Consider the following 26489-nt stretch of genomic DNA (forward strand, 5'->3'; position numbering starts at 1 on the left):
TGGATTTGGAGAAATTAGAAATAAATAATTATTTCTTCATCACTGTGTGTTCACTATCAATTTTTGCTGGTCGTTGGTGGTTTTCATTGTTGGTTTGACCCTGCACGCCATCCTTGTGGAGCGTATGTTTTTTTGCTGGGTTACATGCATACTATATGCCCAGAGAGTTCTCCCTAGCAATTGCTATTGCAGTCTGCATCCCACCCTCAGCCAGTGCTATGGCAGTATGTGACATCGTCAACTCGGTCTCTGTGAGGCTCCTGACAAATTATCTGGATGCTCTCGTCCTCATCTCCAGGGACTTCAACCATGTCTCCCTAAACAGAACGTTCAGTACTTTCACCCAGTTTGTCAAATCCCCCACCAGGAAGAACAGAAAACTGGACCATGAATGTTAAAGAAGCATACAGTTGCACGTCCATCCCACCACATGGGAGATCAGACCACATCCATGCACCTTCTTCCCCTCTATGTGTCACTGTTTAAAAGGCAGCCAGTCACCATCAGGAAGGTCAGGTAGTGGACAAAGGAAGCCAGTGCAACCCTTCAGGACTGCTTTGAGATGACAGACTGGGAGGCTGTCTGTGAGCCCCATGGGTAAGACATCAGTAGCCTCACTGACTGTGTCACTGAATACAGCAACTTCTGTGTGGAAACCACTGTACCCTTAAAATCTATATGCTGCTTTACAAATAACAAGCCATGGATCACCAAGGATATCAAAGCTCTCCTGAATGAGAAAAAGACAGCATTCAGGTCTGGAGACAGGGAAGCAGGGAAAAGGGCATAGAAACAGCTGGCTGAGAAGATTAAGGAGAGGAAGGTCAGGTACAGGAGGAAGGTAGAACAAAAAATGCAACAGTGCAACAGTGAAGAAGTATGGAGGGGATGAAGACCATTACTGGTTATAAGTCCGGCAGCCATATGATGGAGGGGAGTAAACAGACAGCCACTGAGTTTAACATGTTCTTTAATAGGTTTGATAACATGCACCAGACAAAAATGCAATGTGATCCCCACTTGCAAAGGGAAGATGACCTCCTGGGTAGCAAAATGCATAGTTTGTCCTTCTCTTGGTCCTCATCCCCCAGTCTTTACTGCTCAGCACAGGGGAAGGATCAATCACATCCAGACCCCTTGGCACAAACAAAAAACATCCACCTCTGCAGGCAAAGCAGAGGCTAGCAGTTCGACTATCATCCTATCAGATGACCAGGGGTTGCGAGAAATTGGAAGGCTTTGCTCTACAAAAGTAGTGGGGCTTGATGGCATTAGCCTACAGGTGCTGAAGACTCGCAGCTGTGTAGGGGTGCTATTCAGGATCCTCAGCTTGAGTCTCAGTGCCGACAGGGTTCCTGTGTTGTGGAAAACATCCTGCCTGATTCCGGCACCAAAGAAAGCATGCCCAGGGGATACTTTAGATTACAGGTCTGTGCACTCACTTCACACTACATGAAAGTCCTTGAGATGCTGGTCCTAAAAGTAATTTCCCCCCAAGGTCAGGTCAGGTCAGAACTAGACCCCTTTCAGTTTGTATACCAGGAGAAAATAGGGGTCGAATATGCCATTATCCACCTTATGTATAGAGCATGCAGTCACCTGGACAAACTGGGAGGATCCCTTAGAATGATGTTCTTCGACTTCTCAAGTTCCTTTAACACCATCCAATCAGACAGACTGGGGAGTAAGCTGTCAGCAATAAATGTGGATGCTCCCTTAGTTTCATGCATCCTGGATTATCTGACCAATAGGCCTCAATGTGCAATTGCAGGGCTGCATGTCTGACTCAGTGCTATGTAGCACTGGAGCACCATAGAGGACAGTTTTATCATCTTTCCTTTTCACCCTGTATACCACAAACTTCTGCTATAACAGTGAGTGCTGGCACCTGCAAAAATTCTCGGATGTCATAGTAGGAAGTATCAGGCATGGAGATGAGGAGGGATACAGGAGGGTGGTGGACAGCTTTGTGAGCTGGTATAAGATTAATCAGTTGCAGCTGAACATCAGTAAAATGAAGAAGCTGGCAGTAGATCCAGGAAGATCACAATCTCATCCTCCAATGACCCCTTTGCCAATGGGGAGGGGGGTGAAGTGGAGATTGTTCAGGACTACAAGTATTTGGGGGTGCACCTGGACAGCAAGCTGGACTGTACCAAAATCTCACAGGTGGCATATAAAAAGTATCAGAGTAGGCTGCACTCACTATGAAGACTCAGATCCTTTGGAGTCGGCAACACTATGCTGCAATTGTTCTATGAGACTGTAGTGGCCAGCACTATCTCCTTCACAGTGATGTGCTGGTGTAGTAGTATAAAGAAGGCTGAAGCAAACAGACTCAAATTGGTAAGAAAGGCTAGCTCAGTAGTTCAGAAGAACTTGACACCCTCAAAACTGTAGCTGAGAGAAGATTGTTAGCGCAACTAAAGTCCATCATGGAAAATACTGACCACCAACATAACAGAGTGGTGGAAGGGCACAGAAGTTCCTTTGGCAGGAGACTGATGAGCATAAAGTGCTCTACTGTGCATCACATGAAATCCTTCCTGTCCACAGCCATCAGACTCCATAACAGCTCCTACCATCTTAGTACCACCCCACTACTGAAGAGAGCACATAGTGCAATGTTAAACTCTTTCCCATGTTTTTCTTTTTTCCCCATCCTTTTTATCTCTATTTTATCTCTTTTTCAGTGTAATATTAATCGTCAATGCAATTATCCTTTGTGCAATATGATATACCTTAGTTAAAGTATCATAATGTGCAATACCCCATGTCCTAGTGTGAATGGTAATTAACACGAAAGGCTCCCCCTTTCCGGTCACTACTATATGTTGCATCATACTCACCTAATACTTTGGCTATGGTTAACAGTGTACCTATGTCAGGCGTTGGTGTTATATATGTGGGGTAACATAAGTGAGTATAGTCTCTATCATATCTAATTATGTAACATGTGTGTTTGGTCTACATTGTGCCTATGTTTATCTGTGCAGTTGTAACATAAGCAATTTCCTGTGGGATCAATAAATTATTTCTGATGCTGATTTGCACTGTGGGTATAGGGAATAGATTTTCTGATGAGTGAAAAATCTACAAGTCACAAAATGTGTTCCCTACCCCACAACATAGACTAAAGTACATGGAGCAACACAATTACCTTCCGAATATGGCAAAAAGATAAACTTGTTATTCTTTTCCCTAGTGCAAGACCTGATCTTAACAGCTCTTAAGGGTTCTTAATAAAAGCTTGTTAATGACGCCTAAGCACTGTTAAGAATGGGTCTCATGCTAGGGACTAAAAGAGGCCAGTGCCAGACAGCAAAAAGGCAGCAACATAAGGTAAAGGAGTTTTTAAAATCTGCCAGAACTTTGGTCTGCCACACTTACAAACAGAAAGTGTGGTAGAACAAAATGCCTAACAGCTTTTAATATCATCATTTCTAAAAGGAGCACTTCATTTTTGCCTGTTTAACAGTGTAAGTGATTTACCAGCTTTCTAAGTTGGTAAAATACTTCAAACTTCTACACATTTTCTTTCTTGTTTTGGTCTGTAACTGGTAGCATGCAGAACAGAAAGCATGTCAAACATTCACTTCTAGGGCTTTGCTTCTGATATGTATTTCTTGACATTCATGTCTCAAGCGCATAATGAAATGGTTATGACCAGAGACCCGATTATAATCCTCTATATATTGTACTTATCTAAAACTAGACATCCAGATATTCCTTTCATCCTACTTGTTTTCATTTGGGTGGATGCATTTTTTATATTTTCTTAAATGTTATAATTGTATATGTCATGTAGAAAACCAGAAAGTGCAAAATGTGGGTCACTGAGTTTTTAGGTGTTTGCTAATGTTTAGAAAAATTCAGGGCATGCATACAAAGTAAGACTTATTTTGCAGTCAGTTACATGTGGGATGAGTTTTGTTTAATATAATAGGTTCATAGGTGTTTGCTAGGCTAACGAACACAAGGGCCTTTTTAAGCCTAGCCATGCATCCCAAATCTCTTTTCAAGTTCTGGTGCCCTTGATAAGTGTAAGCAGGGGCTTCTGAGGTGAAACATTTACAAACAGGGACCTGAGAGATGAACCATTTACAAGCTGCCTGTGTCCATTAGTGATATAGCTGCCAAACCAGGGATGAATTTCCTATTTCCCATCTAATTGCCCAAGTTACACTTGAATTTGGTTAGGGAGGAAATCTGCTTGACATGGATGGGTAGCCTGTTCCAGAAAAGGGGTAGTCTCTGGGATACATACCTGTTTTTCCAGCAGGTCCTATTTATATCACAGGCAAGGTTTAAATCTTTACAACAAGTAAATCTGGTGCCATTTGTTTTGTGGTTATGCAGAAGGTCAATTAGAGGGGGGTCTGTCAATGCATAGTATGCCAGGAATAGATCTGCCTTCAACAGCCTGTAGGAGACAGAATGCAGGGATAGGGCCTTGAAGCAGTCTGCATAGGACATGTTACTTATGCCCCATATTCTTTTAGTGAGGAGCCTCTGCGGATGTTCCAATTGTTGGATATGCCTAGTTAGGTATATACCAAAGGTAGCATTGTACTCAATGATAGATCTGATGAATACCAAATACAATGGAACAATGACTTCCTTGGACCTAGATGCCATACCTTTCTTTATAAGTTGCACAGCATAGAATGATTTCCTCACTATAGTTACCAGGGCTGGATGACTTTCTGAAGAATACTGTTATGCATTTATTAGCATTTAGTTTTAGTCCATGGCTGTGGCACCAGTTATTTGCCTGCATCAGCTTTTCCTGGAGAATATTTGTGTCAGTGGGCAATTCAATAACAGCTCCTAATTTGCAATCATCTGCAAATTTAGTCAGCCAGAGGCCATTGACATTGGCCTTGACTTCAGAGAAGTAAATGCCAAAAAGGAGTGGTCCCAGGACCAATCCCTGAGGGACTCCACTTGTGACTGGCCTCTTTGCAGAGGTGGACTCCCCAATTCTAACTTTCTGGGTCCTGTCTGTGAGCCAGCTGGCTATCCAACAGATGTCACAAGGGTTTGTACCTAACCTCTTGAGTTTGTCAACAATACCTGAGTGGGGGATTGTGCCAAATGCCTTGGCCAGGTCAATGTAGGCAGTGTGAACCATTTTTCTTACATCAATTGCTTTGGTGAACTTCTCAAAGACGTCCACCAGGTTGAATAGGCATGACCTGCCCTTGATGAAACCAAATTGGGTTGGGTCCACTGTCTGGAGGTTTCCTATCTCATTATTGATCATTTCCATGATAATCCTTTCCATGGCTTTGCAAATAAGACTAGTGAGACTTATGTGTCTGTAGTTTCCAGTGTCTGTAAATGGCCCACCTATGTGCACAGGGATAAAAGTTGCTGTTCTCCATTCAAGAGGCATGAAGTCTGTTTGGAGGCTACAGTTAAATAGCAATTCCAGAAGGCATTATAGGGCATGTTTCATGCTATTTAGAAGCATCTTGGGATACTGTCTGGGCCCATTAATGCAGTGTTCTTGGCCTAAGAGAGAGAATTATAGACCTGTTCCCTAGTGATAGCAGGTGGAGTTATATTTGAAAGTATTTCCCGAGGGAAGGTTGATGGGAGAGAGTGGTAAAGTTGGAGCTGAATTTGCTGGCCAGTAGGTTTGCTATATCTCTTGGCACAGTACAGGTGCCTCTATTTACAATGAGCTCTGCACACAACTGTATATTGCCTTTGAGGTTGTGGACAGAGCTAAAGAATGCCTTGTGGTTGTCCTTGGCCTGGGAAGCCAAATTTACATTTTATCTTTGGTAGACTTTGTTTGTCCTCTGAGTTGTTTGTTTAGTTTGATGGGAGTGCTTTTATCCTGCTGAGTGATGCACCTCCTAATTTTTGCCATGATTTTCTTCCTTCTGTTATGCAGCCTATTGATGTTGTGATTCCCCCAGGGATTGGTGTTGTGATTCCCTCAGGGTGGCTTGTTTTTTGAGTTAGTTCTCTACTTCCTGTTGGATACAGCTGCCTCTGTGCAGCTATTAACATGATTGTACAAGGTGTCTGTGAACAGTTCTGCATAGGCAGCAGTGTTCTCAGGGTTTATGGAGGCTTGAAAGTTTGCTAGGTTATCACTTAATAGTAGGAAGTAAACCTTACAGTACTTCCCAAATATTCCAGGATTACCTACTTTTCCAGGTTTTATTTTTACCTAGGACACCATTTTATGGTCTGACCTTACCACAGAAGACATTACATTAGGGAGTGTGCAGCACTCTCCCAAGCTAATAAGGAATAGATCCAGTATGGATGCACCTCTTGTTGGTGTCTTGACAATCTGGTCCAGGGAGTTTGTGTTTACAAAATCCAGGAATCTCTGAGCATGTACTTTTGGTGTCATCTATGATTTCCAGTTAACAGTGGTGTAATTAAAGTTGCCCATAAATATGGTATTGGGTTTTGATAGTGAGTTTTTCCAATAAGTGTAAATACATGGTATGGGTTTCCTGGGTCATAGAGGTGGACCTATAGTTTGCAAGGAAGTGGTATTGGATTTTGCCTCTAGTGATTTGAACATGGAGAAGCTCAAGCACATTGTCCTGTTTGACCAGCCTTGAGGTATATTTATTTTTGATGTAAATATTTTGTATTAAACGTAGTCGCATTAGTTTGATAAAAAATGTGAAAAAGACTTTTTATGACTTCTTTTCCTCAGCAACAAAAAGGTTGTTGATTATTTACATAAAGGAAGCACTACTCATGTTGTTGATATTTGCTTGCTATTAGAATTTACATTCACTCTATCTAGTTTTTAATGTTTCTTGCCTTTGCTTTTTAAGCATCAAAAGTGTCTCTTTCTTCATCAGTTTATCTTCTCATAAAATATATTTGCTCTATGAAATAAGTCATTTTGTAGATATTTACAGTGAAGAAAAGGTTGCTTGCAGTGTAAATGTGTTTGCTTTCACTTTTTAAAATTAAACGATCAAATATTGATGCAGTAAATAGTTGTGTGAGTACTGCTGCTTTAAAAGCTTAGCTATATTTCTACTGAACAGGGCATCACATAATTTTAAAGGCTTTCATGAATGAAGTGTGTGTGTGTTTGTGTGTGTGTGTGTGTGTCTGTGTGTGTGTGTGTGTGTGTGTGTGTGTGTGTGTGTGTGTGTGTGTGTGTGTGTGTGTGTGTGTGTGTGTGCACGTGTGTCTGTCTGCCTTTCACTTGTTCTCACACATTTAGTAACATCAGTTCATTTTTATAGTATTTTAGTAGCATAACATTTTTAAAATATTTAAGTAGCTTATTGAGGGCTATATTACGTTTTGTTAGGATTTATTTTTTATGGGAAAGTTGTTTTGTTACTTCTTAATTGAGATCAGTATCCTATTTTATTCTTAATTATTTAAACTTGTTTCATACAAACTGTGAACAAATTTCATGTGTGGTTGATATAGGTGGAAAGATAGACTGTTGTTTTTTTGGGGGGGTAATACTAAAATTAGGTGCGGTACAGTACCTACATCTATTTCACAGCCTAGTACCTAACTATGCCACCTGTGCATGACATGAAATTAGTACTACGAGGATCAGGCAAACAAGGGTATGCTTCTAGCAGGGATGTAATGATACTGTGGAGCCCTCAGTAGTAACTCTATCAGGGTATGCTTCTAGAAGGGATGTAATGATATTGTGGAGCCCTCAGTAGTAAGTCTATCAGGGTATGCTTCTAACAGGGATGTAATGATACTGTGGAGCCCTCAATAGTAACTCTATCAGGGTATGCTTCTAGGAGGGATGTAATGATACTGTGGAGCTCTCAACAGTAACTCTATCAGGGTATATATATAATGAAAACTTCCGACTCTGCCACGTAACAATTTTTGACTTTTTATTATAAAACAAAACAGAAGGTAAGCGCTTTCGCGTATGCTACCATACGCTTCATCAGACAATTTGAAAATGTTAACATCAACGAATTTATAGGGAGGCTTAGCCTATCAGCAGATGAATTAAATTAATCAATTAGCCACAGAAAAACATTTAAAAACTGGGCTGAAACATTTAGTATTTAAAAAGGAAGCTGCACTTAAAAACTGAGTGATTTAAAAGTTAAAAACAGATCAAAGTAAAACGTCATATGTATATCATAAAATCATACCAGATTAAAGATACATATATAGATTTAATGAATAGAAATAGTAGCATATATTCTACATAATGCTTCAGAGAAAACTTGCTTCAATAAACATTGCAACATAGTAGCTAACTCTTGAACAGAATATAAAGCTGTAGATGCAGATACATTCAGTAGTTCATCAAAAGCCATAATGGCGTTTCTTAGTTCTGAAGTATATTATAGAGTGTAACCAAGCTAAATGTTTATATGTTTATATATAAAACTCCAGGGTGTAAATCAATCGGAGAACTTTTGGAACTGTGCAATTCATTTAAAGTGTATTAATATAAATATATAAATATATTTTGTATTACTCAAAAGCTTAAAAGTGATCTCACTAGTATATGCTAAAATACAGTTAAATTAAATATTAAATATATGTATAAATATGAAGCTGATTATCATAACACCATATGAATAAATAAATAAATAAATAAATAAATAGATGGATGTGTATATACGCTTGTAAATATATAAAAACTGTATATAAAATAGACGCATAAGATGATGATGAAAAATGTAATAAATTACATATAATAATATTTTTAGAATAAATTTTAATACAGTACAAATATATTTATATTTGGTTAAAAATATATAAATATATATAAATATGGATAATAAATATGTATAACTGTAAATGTAAATATAGTATCCATTATAAATTTCTTAAAATAAAATCTTTTATGCATGAAATAATGAACTTTGAATAGATGCCAAGCAACTATGTATTAAATGAATCAGTATAAAAACAAACTACAAAATAAGCATATATAAATGCTAAATGAAAAATATTTTTTCATTATTGACCATGGATAATAGTTAGAGGCTACTGAACAAATTTATCCATTCTAAAATAAATTCATCTTCGATTATTTAGAGAGGATCTAATACTAATATAGTTGTTCAGACCTGGCAAGTAATGGCCCCTTAATCTAAGTATCCATTTGAGTTCATTTAATTCTAACTGGTTAGGATAGTCACCACCTCGTTCTGTAGCTTCTACCACTTGCAGCACCCTGAATACAAAGGAATGCGATGGATTGGAAATCACATGTTTAGCCAAAGCATTCAACTCATTTTTCTTTCTTATATCATAATGATGGTTATATATCCTGTTCTTGAGTTTCCTTTTTGTGAGGCCTATGTAAAATGCATTGCAATGTTCACATGTGGCTAAATATACTAGGCCCGTGGTGTCACAATTGGCTCTAAACCTAGGTGTAAATGTAAAATCAAGTTCTGGATGCACAAAAACTTGATTTTTGGTGATGAACCTACAATAATTGCAACTGTAACAGGGGTAAGTTCCAGGAAGTTCATTATTACTTAAATTGTTATAAAGCAGTCTTGGCTTTCTGTCACATAACAGAGATTTTAAATTTTGGTTGCTCCTATACACTATATGTGGAGAGTGACCTACTATTCTTTTAGTAGGTTCATCCAACGTTAAAACTCTCCAATTATTAACTAGTATTCTCTTAATGTTCATAAAATCATTAGTATATGTTGTAATGAATGAAACTCTTTCAGTATAATTGAATTTATGACTAATGTTTATAAAATTGACAGCCTGGTAGTTAGTTTTGGCTTCATATGGAGTCAGAAATTCTAAAGGCAAAATACTGTTTCTGACTTCCATAACTAAATCATGGTTATATCCTCTTGATAGAAACATGTTCACCATTTCATCAGCTTTCTTAGTCAAATCTTGCTTGTCAAGGCATATTTTACTAAGTCTGACAAACTGACTTTTCAAAATGCCTTTGAATATATGACGGGGATGCATGCTGTTGTATTTCAAAATGGTGTTCTTCCAGCATTCTTTTTTATAAAGTGTGGTTACTAATTTCCCTCCTCTAATGGTGATACTTATATCCAGGAAGTTAACCAATAAGTAGGAGGTTTCAATTGAAAACCTCAAGAAAGTGGTAGTAGTTTCTAAATGAGTTCTAAAATCATAGAATTCTTTGATAGAGCCATCCCAAACAATCAGAATATCATCAACAAAACGCTTGTATAGTACAACTTTGTTAAAAGAAGGGTGTTTAAAGACATGATTTAGCTCCCAGTGATGTACTACCAAATTTGCGTACGTGTTTGCACACGGAGTTCCCATGGCTACACCACATGACTGAAGATAGAGTTTATCATTAAAAACAAACACATTGTTGCTTAATACTATGTCTAATAGTTGACATATCATAATGGCTTTATTTCCTTTTAAGTCAGGGTGATATTGTAATAATTCACGGATGGCATCAATCCCTGCATCATTAGGGATTGAGGTAAACAAACTTTGCACATCCATTGTGATTAAAAGATGTTTGTTCTGTATAAATTCAAAGTCCAAAGACTGTATAAAGTTTATAAGCTGGTATGTGTCTTTAAGGACCGTAGGTATGGCTTCCAAAAGTGGTCTAAGCGTTTTCTCTAAAAAAATGGATATATTTTCGGTGACCCATTTGGCACCAGACACTATCGGTCTCATGGGTGGTGGTAAAATCCCCTTGTGCATTTTTGGTAGCCCTTTAATGACAGGTACTACCGGGTGCTCAACATGAAAGTAATCATATAAAGTCTCAGTTATCTGACAGCACATAAGCATATCATACATATCATCTCTAATATTCTTAATGATTAAATCAAACTTAACTTGATCTATTAAAACATAGGTATTGTCAGCTTCCAACATATTAATCATAAAAGTATTATAATCTGCCGTATTAAAAATGACTAAGCCTCCTCCCTTGTCAACTGGCCTAAAAGTAAGTGAGGCATCATGTCTCAAAGTTTGTAATGAATACATATTTTTACTTGACATATTAAAAAAAGCGCAATGCCTGGTACCATTGTTAAAATAATTGTAGAAATCTGCTTCACACAATTTCACAAAAGAATCTACCTGAGTTGGCATAACAGGTGTAAAAGAACTTTTCTTCTTATATACTAGAGTACTGGCAGTATTAGGTATAGAAGTATTTATGTCTTTGTTAAAGAGCAGTTTCAAACTGACTGCTCGTGCAAAAGAACGCAAGTCAATCAATAAGTCGGACATTATGCTCCCTCTTGAGGGGACAAAAGAGAGACCATTGTTAAGAAGTTCAATATCGCTATCGGTCAAAATATAGTCAGACAAATTGAAATAAAGCGTGCTTACTGTCTTTGCCTTCTCGGCTGATAAGTGTTCATCTCGCCTGATAGTTTGCGTTTCCTGCTCTCCCAGCTGTTTCTTCTTCCTTTCTGAAAGGTTTGTTTCCTGATAGGCAAAGGTAAAAAAGGATTGTTTTCATGGTTGCTCTTTTTACTGATGGCTCCCGTGGCGTTTCTTGAAGCTTTTGCTGCATTATTTGCTTCTTGGTTCGGAAGTGGTGTTGAGACTAGCGAAGCACTGGTAACCGAAGCAAATGTCTCTGGTGGTGTAGTAAAGGAATCGTGTGACGTGTCAGCAGCAACTCCAGGCTCAGTTGCTGTTGAACCAATGGCATCCGGTGCAATGAGTGTGCGGTCTAACGGCGCCAAATTCAAAGCAGGTTTCTCAGCTGAGTACTGATTGTCAAAGGTTCTCGGCCAAACGAACACATTGCCAGTAGAAAAATCTTTGTAGTCACGTTGGAGCTTTTTAGTTTTGATCTGCTGTAGCTTCAACGCATAAGTATTTACTTGATTATATAGGTTATCTAATTTCAAAGAACAAGAAGGATAACAAAAATTTTTTCTAAGGTCTGTATTAAGATCATTTACCTTAGAAATCAGTTCTACTTCAAGTGGTTCAAAGTACTCTATTAAGAGTTTCATATGCTTGAAGCTCGTTTCAATGTTAATATCCTGCCATTTTTTCAAAAGCAGGGGATGTGTGTCACCATAAGTAGGCATAACTAATATGCGCATGCCTCTCGGTATTAGTTTATAGTGAAGACAAGCCTCTAAATGCTTACGTTGCCAGGCCATTCTCTGTAGTTTATATAGATCATTTTCTAGTATTTTCATACTAGAATCAAAAAGTTCAATATTAGAAATATCATTGTCTTTTACTGTAGAAGCAGCTACTTTCAGGTCCAGAGCCAATAAAGGGTTCGACTTACTAGAAGTGATGGCTGTCCATTGTTGCTCATTAGTCGATCGCCTCGGTTCCGGATTATAGTCCAACTCCAAATCCATATTTGCCATAGACGTGTGCAGGTAGAGATCCGAAAAACAGCAAGCAAGTAAAAAACAAACACGGATCTCTAGATGCCAAGGAGTCAGTAGTTAGAATCCTGCGGTAAATATATAATGAAAACTTCCGACTCTGCCACGTAACAATTTTTGACTTTTTATTATAAAACAAAACAGAAGGTAAGCGCTTTCGCGTATGCTACCATACGCTTCATCAGACAATTTGAAAATGTTAACATCAATGAATTTATAGGGAGGCTTAGCCTATCAGCAGATGAATTAAATTAATCAATCAGGGTATGCTTCATGCAGGGAAGTAACAATACTCTGGAGCCCACAATAATAACTCTTTCAACCTCAGACACTCGGAAGACTCATATAATGATGTCATATACTCAGACAATGGAACATGGCCTTCTTTCAACATAATCAACCATGTAATGCTTTATAGAGCCAGATCCATTATAAAACAAGACCCTAAGGTACATTACTTTCCATGTAATGCTTTATAGAGCCAGATCCACTATAAAACAAGACCCTAAGGTACATTACTTTCCATGTAATGCTTTATAGAGCCAGATCCACTATAAAACAAGACCCTAAGGTACATTACTTTCCATGTAATGCTTTATAGAGCCAGATCCACTATAAAACAAGACCCTAAGGTACACTACTTTCCATGTAATGCTTTATAGAGCTAGATCCACTATAAAACAAGACCCTAGGGTACATTACTTTCCATGTAATGCTTTATAGAGCCAGATCCACTACAAAACAAGACCCTAAGGTACATTACTTTCCACGTAATGCTTTATAGAGCCAGATCCACTATAAAACAAGACCCTAAGGTACATTACTTTTCACATAATGCTTTATAGAGCCAGATCCACTATAAAACAAGATGCTAAGGTACATTACTTTCCATTTAATGCTTTATAGAGCCAGATCCACTATAAAACAAAACCCTAAGGTACATTACTTTCCATGTAATGCTTTATAGAGCCAGATCCACAATAAAACAAGACCCTAAGGTACATTACTTTCCATGTAATGCTTTATAGAGCCAGATCCACTATAAAACAAGACCCTAAGGTACATTACTTTCCATGTAATGCTTTATAGAGCCAGATCCACTATAAAACAAGACCCTAAGGTACATTACTTTCCATGTAATGCTTTATAGAGCCAGATCCACTATAAAACAAGACCCTATGGTACATTACTTTCCATGTAATGCTTTATAGAGCCAGATCCACTATAAAACAAGACCCTAAGGTACATTACTTTCCATGTAATGCTTTATAGAGCCAGATCCACTATAAAACAAGACCCAAAGGTACATTAATTTCCATGTAATGCTTTATAGAGCCAGATCCACTATAAAACAAGACCCTAAGGTACATTACTTTCCATGTAATGCTTTATAGAGCCAGAGCCACTATAAAACAAGACCCTTAGGTACATTAATTTCCATGTAATGCTTTATAGAGCCAGAGCCACTATAAAACAAGACCCTAAGGTACATTACTTTCCATGTAATGCTTTATAGAGCCAGATCCACTATAAAACAAGACCCTAAGGTACATTACTTTCCATGTAATGCTTTATAGAGCCAGATCCATTATAAAACAAGACCCTAAGGTACATTACTTTCCATGTGATGCTTTATAGAGCCAGATCTACTATAACACAAGACCCTAAGGTACATTACTTTCCATGTGATGCTTTATAGAGCCAGATCCACTATAAAACAAGACCCTAAGGTACATTACTTTCCATGTGATGCTTTATAGAGCCAGATCAACTCTAAAACAAGACCCTAAGGTACATTACTTTCCATGTGATGCTTTATAGAGCCAGATCCACTCTAAAACAAGACCCTTAGGTACATTACTTTCCATGTGATGCTTTATAGAGCCAGATCCACTCTAAAACAAGACGCTAAGGTACATTACTTTCCATGTGATGCTTTATAGAGCCAGATCCACTCTAAAACAAGACCCTAAGGTACATTACTTTCCATGTAAAGCTTTATAGAGCCAGATCCACTCTAAAACAAGACCCTAAGGTAGATTACTTTCCATGTAATGCTTTATAGAGCCAGATCCACTCTAAAACAAGACCCTAAGGTAGATTACTTTCCATGTAATGCTTTATAGAGCCAGATCCACTCTAAAACAAGACCCTAAGGTAGATTACTTTCTATGTAATGCTTTATAGAGCGAGATCCACTCTAAAACAAGACCCTAAGGTAGATTACTTTCCATGTAATGCTTTATAGAGCCAGATCCACTCTAAAACAAGACCCTAAGGTAGATTACTTTCCATGAAATGCTTTATAGAGCCAGATCCACTCTAAAACAAGACCCTAAGGTAGATTACTTTCCATGTAATGCTTTATAGAGCCAGATCCACTCTAAAACAAGACCCTAAGGTAGATTACTTTCCATGTAATGCTTTATAGAGCCAGATACACTCTAAAACAAGACCCTAAGGTACATTACTTTCCATGTAATGCTTTATAGAGCCAGATACACTCTAAAACAAGACCCTAAGGTAGATTACTTTCCATGTAATGCTTTTTAGAGCCAGATCCATTATAAAACAAGACCCTAAGGTAGATTACTTTCCATGTAATGCTTCATAGAGCCAGATCCACTATAAAACAAGACCCTAAGGTAGATTGCTTTCCATGTAATGCTTTATAGAGCCAGATCCACTATAAAACAAGACCCTAAGGTACATTACTTTCCATGTAATGCTTTATAGAGCCAGATACACTATAAAACAAGACCCTATGGTACATTACTTTCCATGTAATGCTTTATAGAGCCAGATACACTATAAAACAAGACCCTAAGGTACATTACTTTCCATGTAATGCTTTATACAGCCAGATACACTATAAAACAAGACCCTAAGGTACATTACTTTCCATGTAATGCTTTATACAGCCAGATCCACTATAAAACAAGACCCTAAGGTACATTACTTTCCATGTAATGCTTTATAGAGCCAGATCCACTATAAAACAAGACCCTAAGGTACATTACTTTCCATGTAATGCTTTATAGAGCCAGATCCACTATAAAACAAGACTCTAAGGTACATTACTTTCCATGTAATGTTTTATAGAGCCAGATCCACTATAAAACAAGACCCTAAGGTACATTACTTTCCATGTAATGCTTTATAGAGCCAGATCCACTATAAAACAAGACCCTAAGGTACATTACTTTCCATGTAATGCTTTATAGAGCCAGATCCACTATAAAACAAGACCCTAAGGTACATTACTTTCCATGTAATGCTTTATAGAGCCAGATCCACTATAAAACAAGACCCTATGGTACATTACTTTCCATGTAATGCTTTATAGAGCCAGATCCACTATAAAACAAGACCCTAAGGTACATTACTTTCCATGTAATGCTTTATAGAGCCAGATCCACTATAAAACAAGACCCTAAGGTACATTAATTTCCATGTAATGCTTTATAGAGCCAGATCCACTATAAAACAAGACCCAAAGGTACATTAATTTCCATGTAATGCTTTATAGAGCCAGATCCACTATAAAACAAGACCCTAAGGTACATTACTTTCCATGTAATGCTTTATAGAGCCAGAGCCACTATAAAACAAGACCCTTAGGTACATTAATTTCCATGTAATGCTTTATAGAGCCAGAGCCACTATAAAACAAGACCCTAAGGTACATTACTTTCCATGTAATGCTTTATAGAGCCAGATCCACTATAAAACAAGACCCTAAGGTACATTACTTTCCATGTGATGCTTTATAGAGCCAGATCCATTATAAAACAAGACCCTAAGGTACATTACTTTCCATGTGATGCTTTATAGAGCCAGATCTACTATAACACAAGACCCTATGGTACATTACTTTCCATGTGATGCTTTATAGAGCCAGATCCACTATAAAACAAGACCTTAAGGTACATTACTTTCCATGTGATGCTTTATAGAGCCAGATCCACTCTAAAACAAGACCCTAAGGTACATTACTTTCCATGTGATGCTTTATAGAGCCAGATCCACTCTAAAACAAGACCCTTAGGTACATTACTTTCCATGTGATGCTTTATAGAGCCAGATCCACTCTAAAACAAGACGCTAAGGTACATTACTTTCCATGTGATGCTTTATAGAGCCAGATCCACTCTAAAACAAGACCCTAAGGTACATTACTTTCCATGTAAAGCTTTATAGAGCCAGATCCACTCTAAAACAAGACCCTAAGGTAGATTACTTTCCATGTAATGCTTTATAGAGCCAGATCCACTCTAAAACAAGACCCTAAGGTAGATTACTTTCCATGTAATGCTTTATAGAGCCAGATCCACTCTAAAACAAGACCCTAAGGTAGATTACTTTCTATGTAATGCTTTATAGAGCCAGATCCACTCTAAAACAAGACCCTAAGGTAGATTACTTTCCATGTAATGCTTTATAGAGCCAGATCCACTCTAAAACAAGACCCTAAGGTAGATTACTTTCCATGAAATGCTTTATAGAGCCAGATCCACTCTAAAACAAGACCCTAAGGTAGATTACTTTCCATGTAATGCTTTATAGAGCCAGATCCACTCTAAAACAAGACCCTAAGGTAGATTACTTTCCATGTAATGCTTTATAGAGCCAGATACACTCTAAAACAAGACCCTAAGGTACATTACTTTCCATGTAATGCTTTATAGAGCCAGATACACTCTAAAACAAGACCCTAAGGTAGATTACTTTCCATGTAATGCTTTTTAGAGCCAGATCCATTATAAAACAAGACCCTAAGGTAGATTACTTTCCATGTAATGCTTTATAGAGCCAGATCCACTATAAAACAAGACCCTAAGGTAGATTGCTTTCCATGTAATGCTTTATAGAGCCAGATCCACTATAAAACAAGACCCTAAGGTACATTACTTTCCATGTAATGCTTTATAGAGCCAGATACACTATAAAACAAGACCCTATGGTACATTACTTTCCATGTAATGCTTTATAGAGCCAGATACACTATAAAACAAGACCCTAAGGTACATTACTTTCCATGTAATGCTTTATAGAGCCAGATACACTATAAAACAAGACCCTAAGGTACATTACTTTCCATGTAATGCTTTATAGAGCCAGATCCACTATAAAACAAGACCCTAAGGTACATTACTTTCCATGTAATGCTTTATAGAGCCAGATCCACTATAAAACAAGACCCTAAGGTACATTACTTTCCATGTAATGCTTTATAGAGCCAGATCCACTATAAAACAAGACTCTAAGGTACATTACTTTCCATGTAATGCTTTATAGAGCCAGATCCACTATAAAACATGACCCTAAGGTACATTACTTTCCATGTAATGCTTTATAGAGCCAGATCCACTATAAAACAAGACCCTAAGGTACATTACTTTCCATGTAATGCTTTATAGAGCCAGATCCACTATAAAACAAGACCCTAAGGTACACTACTTTCCATGTAATGCTTTATAGAGCCAGATCCACTATAAAACAAGACCCTAAGGTACACTACTTTCCATGTAATGCTTTATAGAGCCAGATCCACTATAAAACAAGACCCTAAGGTATATTACTTTCCATGTAATGCTTTATAGAGCGAGATCCACTATAAAACAAGACCCTAAGGTACATTACTTTCCATGTAATGCTTTATAGAGCCAGATCCACTATAAAACAAGACCCTAAGGTACATTACTTTCCATGTAATGCTTTCCAGAGCCAGATCCACTCTAAAACAAGACCCTAAGGTACATTACTTTCCATGTAATGCTTTATAGAGCCAGATCCACTCTAAAACAAGACCCTAAGGTACATTACTTTCCATGTAATGCTTTATAGAGCCAGATCCACTCTAAAACAAGACCCTAAGGTACATTACTTTCCATGTAATGCTTTATAGAGCCAGAGCCACTATAAAACAAGACCCTAAGGTACATTACTTTCCATGTAATGCTTTATAGAGCCAGAGCCACTATAAAACAAGACCCTAAGGTACATTACTTTACATGTAATGCTTTATAGAGCCAGATCCACTATAAAACAAGACCCTAAGGTACATTACTTTCCATGTAATGCTTTATAGAGCCAGATCCACTATAAAACAAGACCCTAAGGTACATTACTTTCCATGTAATGCTTTATAGAGCCAGATCCACTATAAAACAAGACCCTAAGGTACATTACTTTCAATTGCAAATGCCTACATATGAAAATGGTGAAAACTCCATATGTATGTGTTTTTTGGAGGGGAGCAAGCCCATGTGTATCCCCATGTAACGGATGAGCCCCCTTCACCACTGATTTTATATATGCCAACTCCCAAGTCACACAAACAGAAGGGGGGATCTCCCAAAATAAAGAAATCACTGCCGCACATATTAGAAAGAGTACTGCCAGAGATTTCCTTTTGCAGACAGTCAATGGCATTCTGTTCCTCAGCATCTTGTGATTCAGACAGACATGTGATACTTGAGGAGTCTAATTTCAGCCACCTATAAATATACCTATGGGGCATACAGCATACTAAGTGATTTGGTTTACTTTTTAATGGCGCACACCTTATTACTAGTGAATTGTTTCCAGTGGCTATGATTCCGTTGTCTGAGTCACTTCAGCTGCATTTAATTTCCATTGTTTGCTGAGTCTTCATAATACAATTTCTGTGATTATACAAACATGATGTATAAAACATGTTCTTTATATGATGTTATTTGTCTCCAAGTGAGAAAACAATGTTGTCATGATACACTATTCCATCATTAATCCTCTATATAATGGCTTTATCTTATTTAGGGTGTCATGGAGTGACACGTATCCTAGCACATTATGTAACATTATGTAACAAGAAGGAAAATCAGTCCTGTATGGAACACCGCTCTTATCACAGCATGCACACACACACACACACACACACACACACACACACACACACACACACACACACGCACGCACAGACTCACACACACACACACACACACACACACACACACACACACACACACACACACACACACACACACACACCTAGAGGTATTTTAGGTGCCTGCCAATGTCTCTGGGATGTGGAAGACAACTGGATTATCAGGCAAAACCCCTTTTAGACACATGGCAGATATGCTGAATTTGCACTTAGGAGATCCAGCCGTGAAATGAAATGGAGACTCAAGTACCGTGATGCAGCAATGCTACATGCAGTACCAGTGTACACGCCTGGGAAACAGCAGCTTAGAACAGGTGTACTAAACTGAGTGGGAGTTAATGTAAGGCATAATGAAAGATAAGGACCTTCATCATCACATGTGGCCTGCTCTTACCAATAATCAAGCCTAAACAGAGTTTATCCTGGACTGGCTGTAAATAAATAGGATGCTGCCTGCATTTAAATGTGTGCCGTTGTCTCTCCTAACAGCATATGATTATACCACCTGTCAGTTTTGACATGCCTTTCTGCCTTTCTGTATGCATGTGCTGCACTGCTGTGCCCAGTTTATTAGAGATGATCAATTGCAAATGCACTATTTGCTGTGTTGACTTGTAAAGCACGTAACCTGTGTGCCCTTTAGCACAGCTGCTCACTGCATGAGTGCTAACAGTACAGCTGGGATGCAGAGCTAAATGGCTACTAAACTGTGTCTAGTCATTGGTGTTGCACCTGTAATTCTCTGCTACACTGGTGAGCATACTGTAGTGTTCAGAGTACCATTGAAATGGACACAGTACAGAGAGCCACCTTAGTGCTCTGAGAAAACACTGCGTCCCTCAGAGCATGCACTGATAGTTCACCTGACTCTGTTTGTACTTCATATGACTTTGTGTACAAGAAGCGAGATGCTGCTGCCTGTGTTTATTATGGGGGGGGGGGGTAGTCTACAAATCTGACTTGTCAAAAATTTCTAAATTAGCACACATTTATAGATTATATTTTAAAATTAGCAATATTTTTCAATATCATAAAATGCAGAAGTCAACTAAATTCAGTTAGACAGCTGTAGAGTAAATTATGAGTTGTATAACACCTGGATTTCAGGTTGTTACAGTTTCTAAATCATTCTGTTCTTCAGGTGTGAAGACATAAATTGTACTTCTTATAACATCAATTTATTTGTGTTTGTTTACTGGATAATCCAACTGGGCCATGCTGCATTGCAAGATGCCTTTCACAGGAGGTCCAGGGAGAAAAGCTCCAATACTAAGTAATGAGTAAAACTGCAACAGTATTATTAAAGCAGTGGCATAGAAGCATTGATTTTAAAAACTTAAACAATATTATAAAAGTAATGACAAGCAGGTTATACAATAGACTGACAAAAATACAGGAATGAGATTATATAATAAGATATGCCACATCCTATACTCCCAGTGAGACTGATATAATTATGGTCTTTGTTTAAGTATGTGCCAGACCAGAGACCTTCTGTTGTATTTTTTCCACTACACTTGACAAACTAGAGTAATCTAATACTAGAGTACTTTGTCTGCTAGAGGGGGATGAAAACTGCTATTAGTTTGTCTTAAGCTCCGTAATATAAACAAGCAATTTGTGAGATTTCTCATATTCAATGTTTTTTTTTTATTTTCTCCATGGTAACTACACCACATCCCTACTAGCTTATACTGAATACTTCTTTACTCTTTCTCTTTCTATTCTTATTCACTTTCTTCTAATATCGTTTTATGATTTTCCACGTGGTATACACATTGCAGCTGGAATGAATATTCACTCTAATTTCTCGTAACAAAGGTTGACTTCCTCTACCTTCTGCCCCCTATAAGGTGGACATCTTTATTCACCCATGCATTATATCACTTTCTATGTAGCATTTATTCTCAGGAAATATTCAGCTTTTTGTTTGTTTTTATAAATTTGCGATTATTATACTATGCTATTCCAGCATTTATTGTTATTCTTTTGATCTTTACACTGGTAAAGTAGTAAAGTTATGTTACTTCCTCATAGTGCTTGGGTTTTCAGTTCAATTCACAGCTGGGGTACATGCTCTGTGGGGTCTGCATATATAATATATAATCTTTACATCATTGTTTTACTCACTGCATCATGAGTGTACCATCACTTATGGTATTACCACTTTATGAGCTCTGAAGTGCTCCCTACTGAAATTTCAGCACCCGTAAAGCCAAATGCTGGCACACTGAAAAAAAAAAGATTAAAAATGCAAGGGAAGAACAAATATTGAGCTTGTACTTTTCCTTTAAACTTGTTTTTGCTGGGGGTGTGCCTCAACCCCCCCCCCCCAACTTGTGTATATTAACTGTGAGATCACCATACTTAAAAGAGAATATACCAATATATGGTCATCTTGGACTTGATATATGCAATTCTGTTTTTTTTTTTTTTTTTTTTTTTTTTAGCCATTCAGTATCTGTATTTCAGGACTTACTGAAGCAGGTCCCACAATTTCAATTGGTTGCCATTTTGAAGACTAGATCTAATTCTTTAATGCACTGAGATGCATGATACACTTCTGCGGCTACAATGGAATATATTCTGTTCTGGTCCTGAGTGGAATTAGATAATTAAAACACAAAAGAGGATTCTGGTGTCTTGAAATAGAAAAGGAGATGCTAGCATTATTCAAAATAGAGTCCTGCATTGTTCTCACTGTTCCAGGTTCATTTCTGACCTTGGGTTAGCAGAGCTATTGACAAGGCAAACGCAAAGTCAACACTACAGTTTTCAGTATGAGTTACTTCACAGCAGAATAAACAGTATCATAAAAATGACTTTCTGACAATTTATTATCACTAGCACTGATGGCCTTTCTTTTCCTAGTCCATATTCTCTGTCATCACTTCACTTGAGTGGACATAAAAGATTAAAACAGAACATCTTGCTGTGATGGGATAATGACTAAGATATAAAAAACACTGTAGTTTCAAAAACTGGGCAAAATGCAGTAATTGTATAAAAGCAATAAATTTCCTGAAATATCAGTATTAAACATAAACAAATTGGGTTAAAAAACTATTTAGCGAAGAAACATCAGAAACCTGTCTGCATGTACTGTTACACGTGACAGAAATTGGTGTATTAGATATACCTCAAAGACAGACTTACACTCACACACACACACACACACACACACACACACACACACACACACACACACACACACAATACATCATTTAACTGCAAAAATGTGTCGATATACATATGTGTTACTGAAGTAACAAGCTAATGAGATGTGTGTGTGTGTGTGTGTGTGTGTGTGTGTGTGTGTGTGTGTGTGTGTAATGTTTGTACAAGTAGGCATATGTTTCTCACCTTTGCTGGCTCCATCAGGACCCCTAAGGATGGTGCATTCTTCTATCTGCCCGAATGGCTCAAACAGTCTTCTGACATCATCTTCACTTTGTTGCTTACCAAGCATACCCACAAATAACTTCCTGTCCTCTGAAAGTGAAGAAAAAAGATGCATTAATAGTTTATTTGTCTACTGGCCATGTTTTCATTTTTAGTATGGGTAAAATATTTTCCCCTTTAAGTGTATAACAGAAAAAGAGAATCAGATATTGCACTTGACACATTACACAAAATGTATTTAAAGCTAGGCTCATAGAGACTAGGGCCATTTTGAATTACCATGGAATTTATATAAATAAAAATGTTTTATTCTACTTCCATTTCAGGAAACTTGGTGAATACCAGAATTCCAAAAACTTGTACTTTTTTCCACAAGAAGTTTGTAATAGAATCTAGTCCTCGTTATATTGAAAAAGTGAAAGTTTTTTTCCTTTATATTTTAGAATCATGTGACATGGTAAGCAATTTCCGTAATGACCATTTTACAGCATTTTAATATAGTCATTGTATAGTCAAATGTTCAATATCTCATGTTGTCATTTTTGCAACTATTTTATGAACTGCTAATACAAAGCAAGAATATGAAGTTGCAACTAATTGAAAACTGGCAATGTAGAACAGACCACTATGCTTGCTCTGTTTCAATGAATTCTTTGCAGCAGGAGATGCTCATACAAGAGGAAGGAACAGCACACCAGCAAACATTCTATAACCACATTTTCATATGCTTATACCTGAAAAGTGAGCATATTTTTCCATACCAAGCTGTCATTATTTAGGAATATTGATTGTTGTTCTTTTGATTTTTGAATGCAGTGTGTGTGTGTGTGTGTGTGTGTGTGTGTGTGTGTGTGTGTGTGTGTGTGTGTGTGTGTGTGCATGACTGGAGTACAGCTAGCATTTGAGTCTACTGCAGTCTGTATGTCCAACTCAGGGTCAATGACTTCACACTGTCCATGCTTGTTTCTTATGCTAGACAACCAGAAGGTTGTAGGATCTATCCTTAGTTAAAGTGTTTTTTGCTCATATTATAACACTGACATTGAACTGCAGCAGTTAAGATGTTATTTGTAGTCCTAATATGCTCTTCATTATATTGTGATTACAAAATGAAATTCTGGATGCCTTTTGTGGTAGTATTTGTGAAGAATATTGTACATTCTATGGTATTTGTTTAATAAAGAGTAGGGGAAAATGCATTTAAAATAAAAAAAATGGTTCTTTAGCACAACCAGAGAGAATTTGTTTGACTAAAATCCTATCTATCTGAGTTCATTTAGTAGCCCAGGTACAGATGGGTAGATGGCTAGAGATGTGTGATTTCGTCCCTTAGACAGGAAATCATATCTTGTTATTAAGGTTCACTTCTTGGACAGGGTGGATGCTAGTTCCACATGCCACAGTTAATATGGGGAGGAGTTGTGTGTACACAAATGCAAACACACACACACACACACACACACACACACACACACACACACACACACACACACACACACACACACACACACACACACATTCACATCCAAACATCTGGCATGGAATGGGGATAGTACACTTACAGCTTAATATTACTTCAAGTGCACATCTAAGCAAAAGGGAAATTTATAGGGGAGCATAAAAGTTACCCTACTGTAGCATGACATGTGTATGAGCTGATGGAGTACTCACAATTCTGATTTCCTTTATCAGATAATAAAACATCACAAATTTCACCTAAAAGTGAAACTCCAAGAAGTTTATTGGGTAGTATCATTGTCTAGCTGAAGACCAGAAGGAAGACATGGAAGAAGACGGACTAGTGCTTAAAGTGGCAATGTCTGAGATGTGTAGGAGAACAATAAGGATGACTGCATTCTAAACATGATACTTTATCTTCTATGTATGTATTTTCTGCATTCACAATTAACCGTAGCAGTTACATGTAAGCATTGCTTAGCTGGATCCAGAATTCTATGGCATTTCCATGTTATTGAGCTTACTAAATCTACGTGATGAGCTCTGATGAAATATTGCAATGCTTTTTTCAGGAATTTGTCTCCTCATCTCTCTCTCTTTTTTTTTTTAATAGTACTCATCAGATATTTGGCCCTTTTTTCTCTTCATTCTTTCATTCTACACGAATCAAAAACCTATTCAGTCTCTGAGACTACAAAATGTTTTTATTGTATACTGTTGCTCACAGTTATTTTTTTCCTCCTACCACTACGGTCATAATCTTCCCGCTCAGTCTTCAGGGATTCACAACTATTTCATTATTTGATGTCAGACTGCAGTCATCTAGAATGCCAAAAATCTGAAACTAACATCAGAAAAAATGAGTGAGGGCAAGTCCTCCTCTAGCTAACTTAGCTTTGAAAAACATGGGAGCACTATGTTGTAGCTTTAAGTGAAGTACATAACTGAGAAGTGAAACTACCAAAAAATAAATAAATGATCCTCCATCTAGAGATTCTGAAAGCTAATAATAATTCTGAGTAAAAACATTATAAATGAAGGGAAAGAATATTACGTATAAGATAGCGGGGCACTATAATCTTCTGAAAAGACATAGCACACTGTGAGAAAGAGAAGACTTAGCCAGATGATATATATCAGAATATAAGGTAATTTGATGTTAGACCACATTAAAATTTAGTAATGGCTGCTTTAAGTGCTACAGAGACATTAATACTGATTAAAAACTATAGATAGATGTACACATTTTCAGTATCTTACTACAGTAGTCATTTATCAACAAAATACTTTTGACAAAACAGAAGATTAAACAACAGAATTGCATTCATTCAAAACAGGGGAGCTATACTTTTATGTGACTAGTGATTGCACTGTTTCACATAATCATAATGTGCAAAAACTATGATTTGGATGACAAAATTAAGACTGAGGTATCTGGGGGAGTCTTCCTTTCTCTGAGATGGAACAATCTAATTTGATAGAGATCAAAAGTGGGGATAATATGGGTGTTTCCCCAAACCTTGGGTGGCACTGTCTTTTGTGATTGTTTTCATGCTTAACTGTTTACATGGATTTATTACTGCAGTTGGGAAATCGAATCACAATACAGATGCAGTTTCATTATGAAATCTCACCTACTATCAAGTCTGAGTTCTCTGTACAGGTTGGCACCTTACTGTATGAATTGATTTTATTCTGTAGAAGAATTCCCTGAGGTCAAAGTTAAAATGCAGCCTGCCTTGTTTTATCCAGAATTGTTACCACCTCACAGCTGTCTTTCAAGATATTGAGAAATCAGATTTTATATCTTCTCAAATCTCTGACATGAAATGGGGGAGGACCTAGTGATTTATGGCATATACCACGTTTTGAGATGGTTCCAGCTAAAAAAAAATCTCCTTTTGTATCATAATGTTATCCTCAGGGACTTAACTACTCATGAATTATCTCAGCCCAGTCTATTGAGGGCGGTATGGAGTTAGAGAAGTTGAAGAAAGATTAAAAAAAAAGTGTATGGAACACTGTTTTTGTAACCTTTCAATGAAGGGGCTTGACTTTGGGCTTAGCTGTGTGAAAGCCTCCTTGCTTGCATGCTGACAGGAAGCATTTTGAGTGGTGCTGACACCATTTCACAACATTGAATTACAGGCTTTTAGTTGTTGTCAAGCAACGATGGCTAGAACCTAGTTGTGGGGTTTCTCAGTTATTTCTTTGTATTTATCAAACTTTTTATAGTTCTTAGATTAACTTTAAATATCTATTGCATTAACTCACCACAAAGGCACAAAGTACTTAAAACTTGACTTAGAGAGCAAGAGATTGGCATAATTTGTCTGCAGGAATATAACATAGCCAAA

At 37.5% G+C, this 26489-nt stretch overlaps 1 protein-coding gene across 3 annotated transcripts in view; it reads right to left on the minus strand.

Moving 5' to 3' along the window:
• LOC122806720 (CUGBP Elav-like family member 4) overlaps nt 1–26489 on the minus strand; it is a 1919882-nt gene that overhangs the window by 311824 nt on the left and 1581569 nt on the right. For all 3 annotated transcript variants that reach the window (XM_044077371.1, XM_044077372.1, XM_044077370.1), the window contains exon 4: nt 22636–22764. In XM_044077371.1, the coding sequence (XP_043933306.1) occupies nt 22636–22764 (129 nt within the window). The remainder of the gene's footprint in view (nt 1–22635; nt 22765–26489) is intronic.

The sequence above is a fragment of the Protopterus annectens genome, chromosome 7.part0 (assembly GCF_019279795.1).
Source record: "Protopterus annectens isolate FY-2018-M chromosome 7.part0, PAN1.0, whole genome shotgun sequence".
In the NCBI taxonomy this organism is placed as follows: Eukaryota; Metazoa; Chordata; order Ceratodontiformes; family Protopteridae; genus Protopterus; species Protopterus annectens.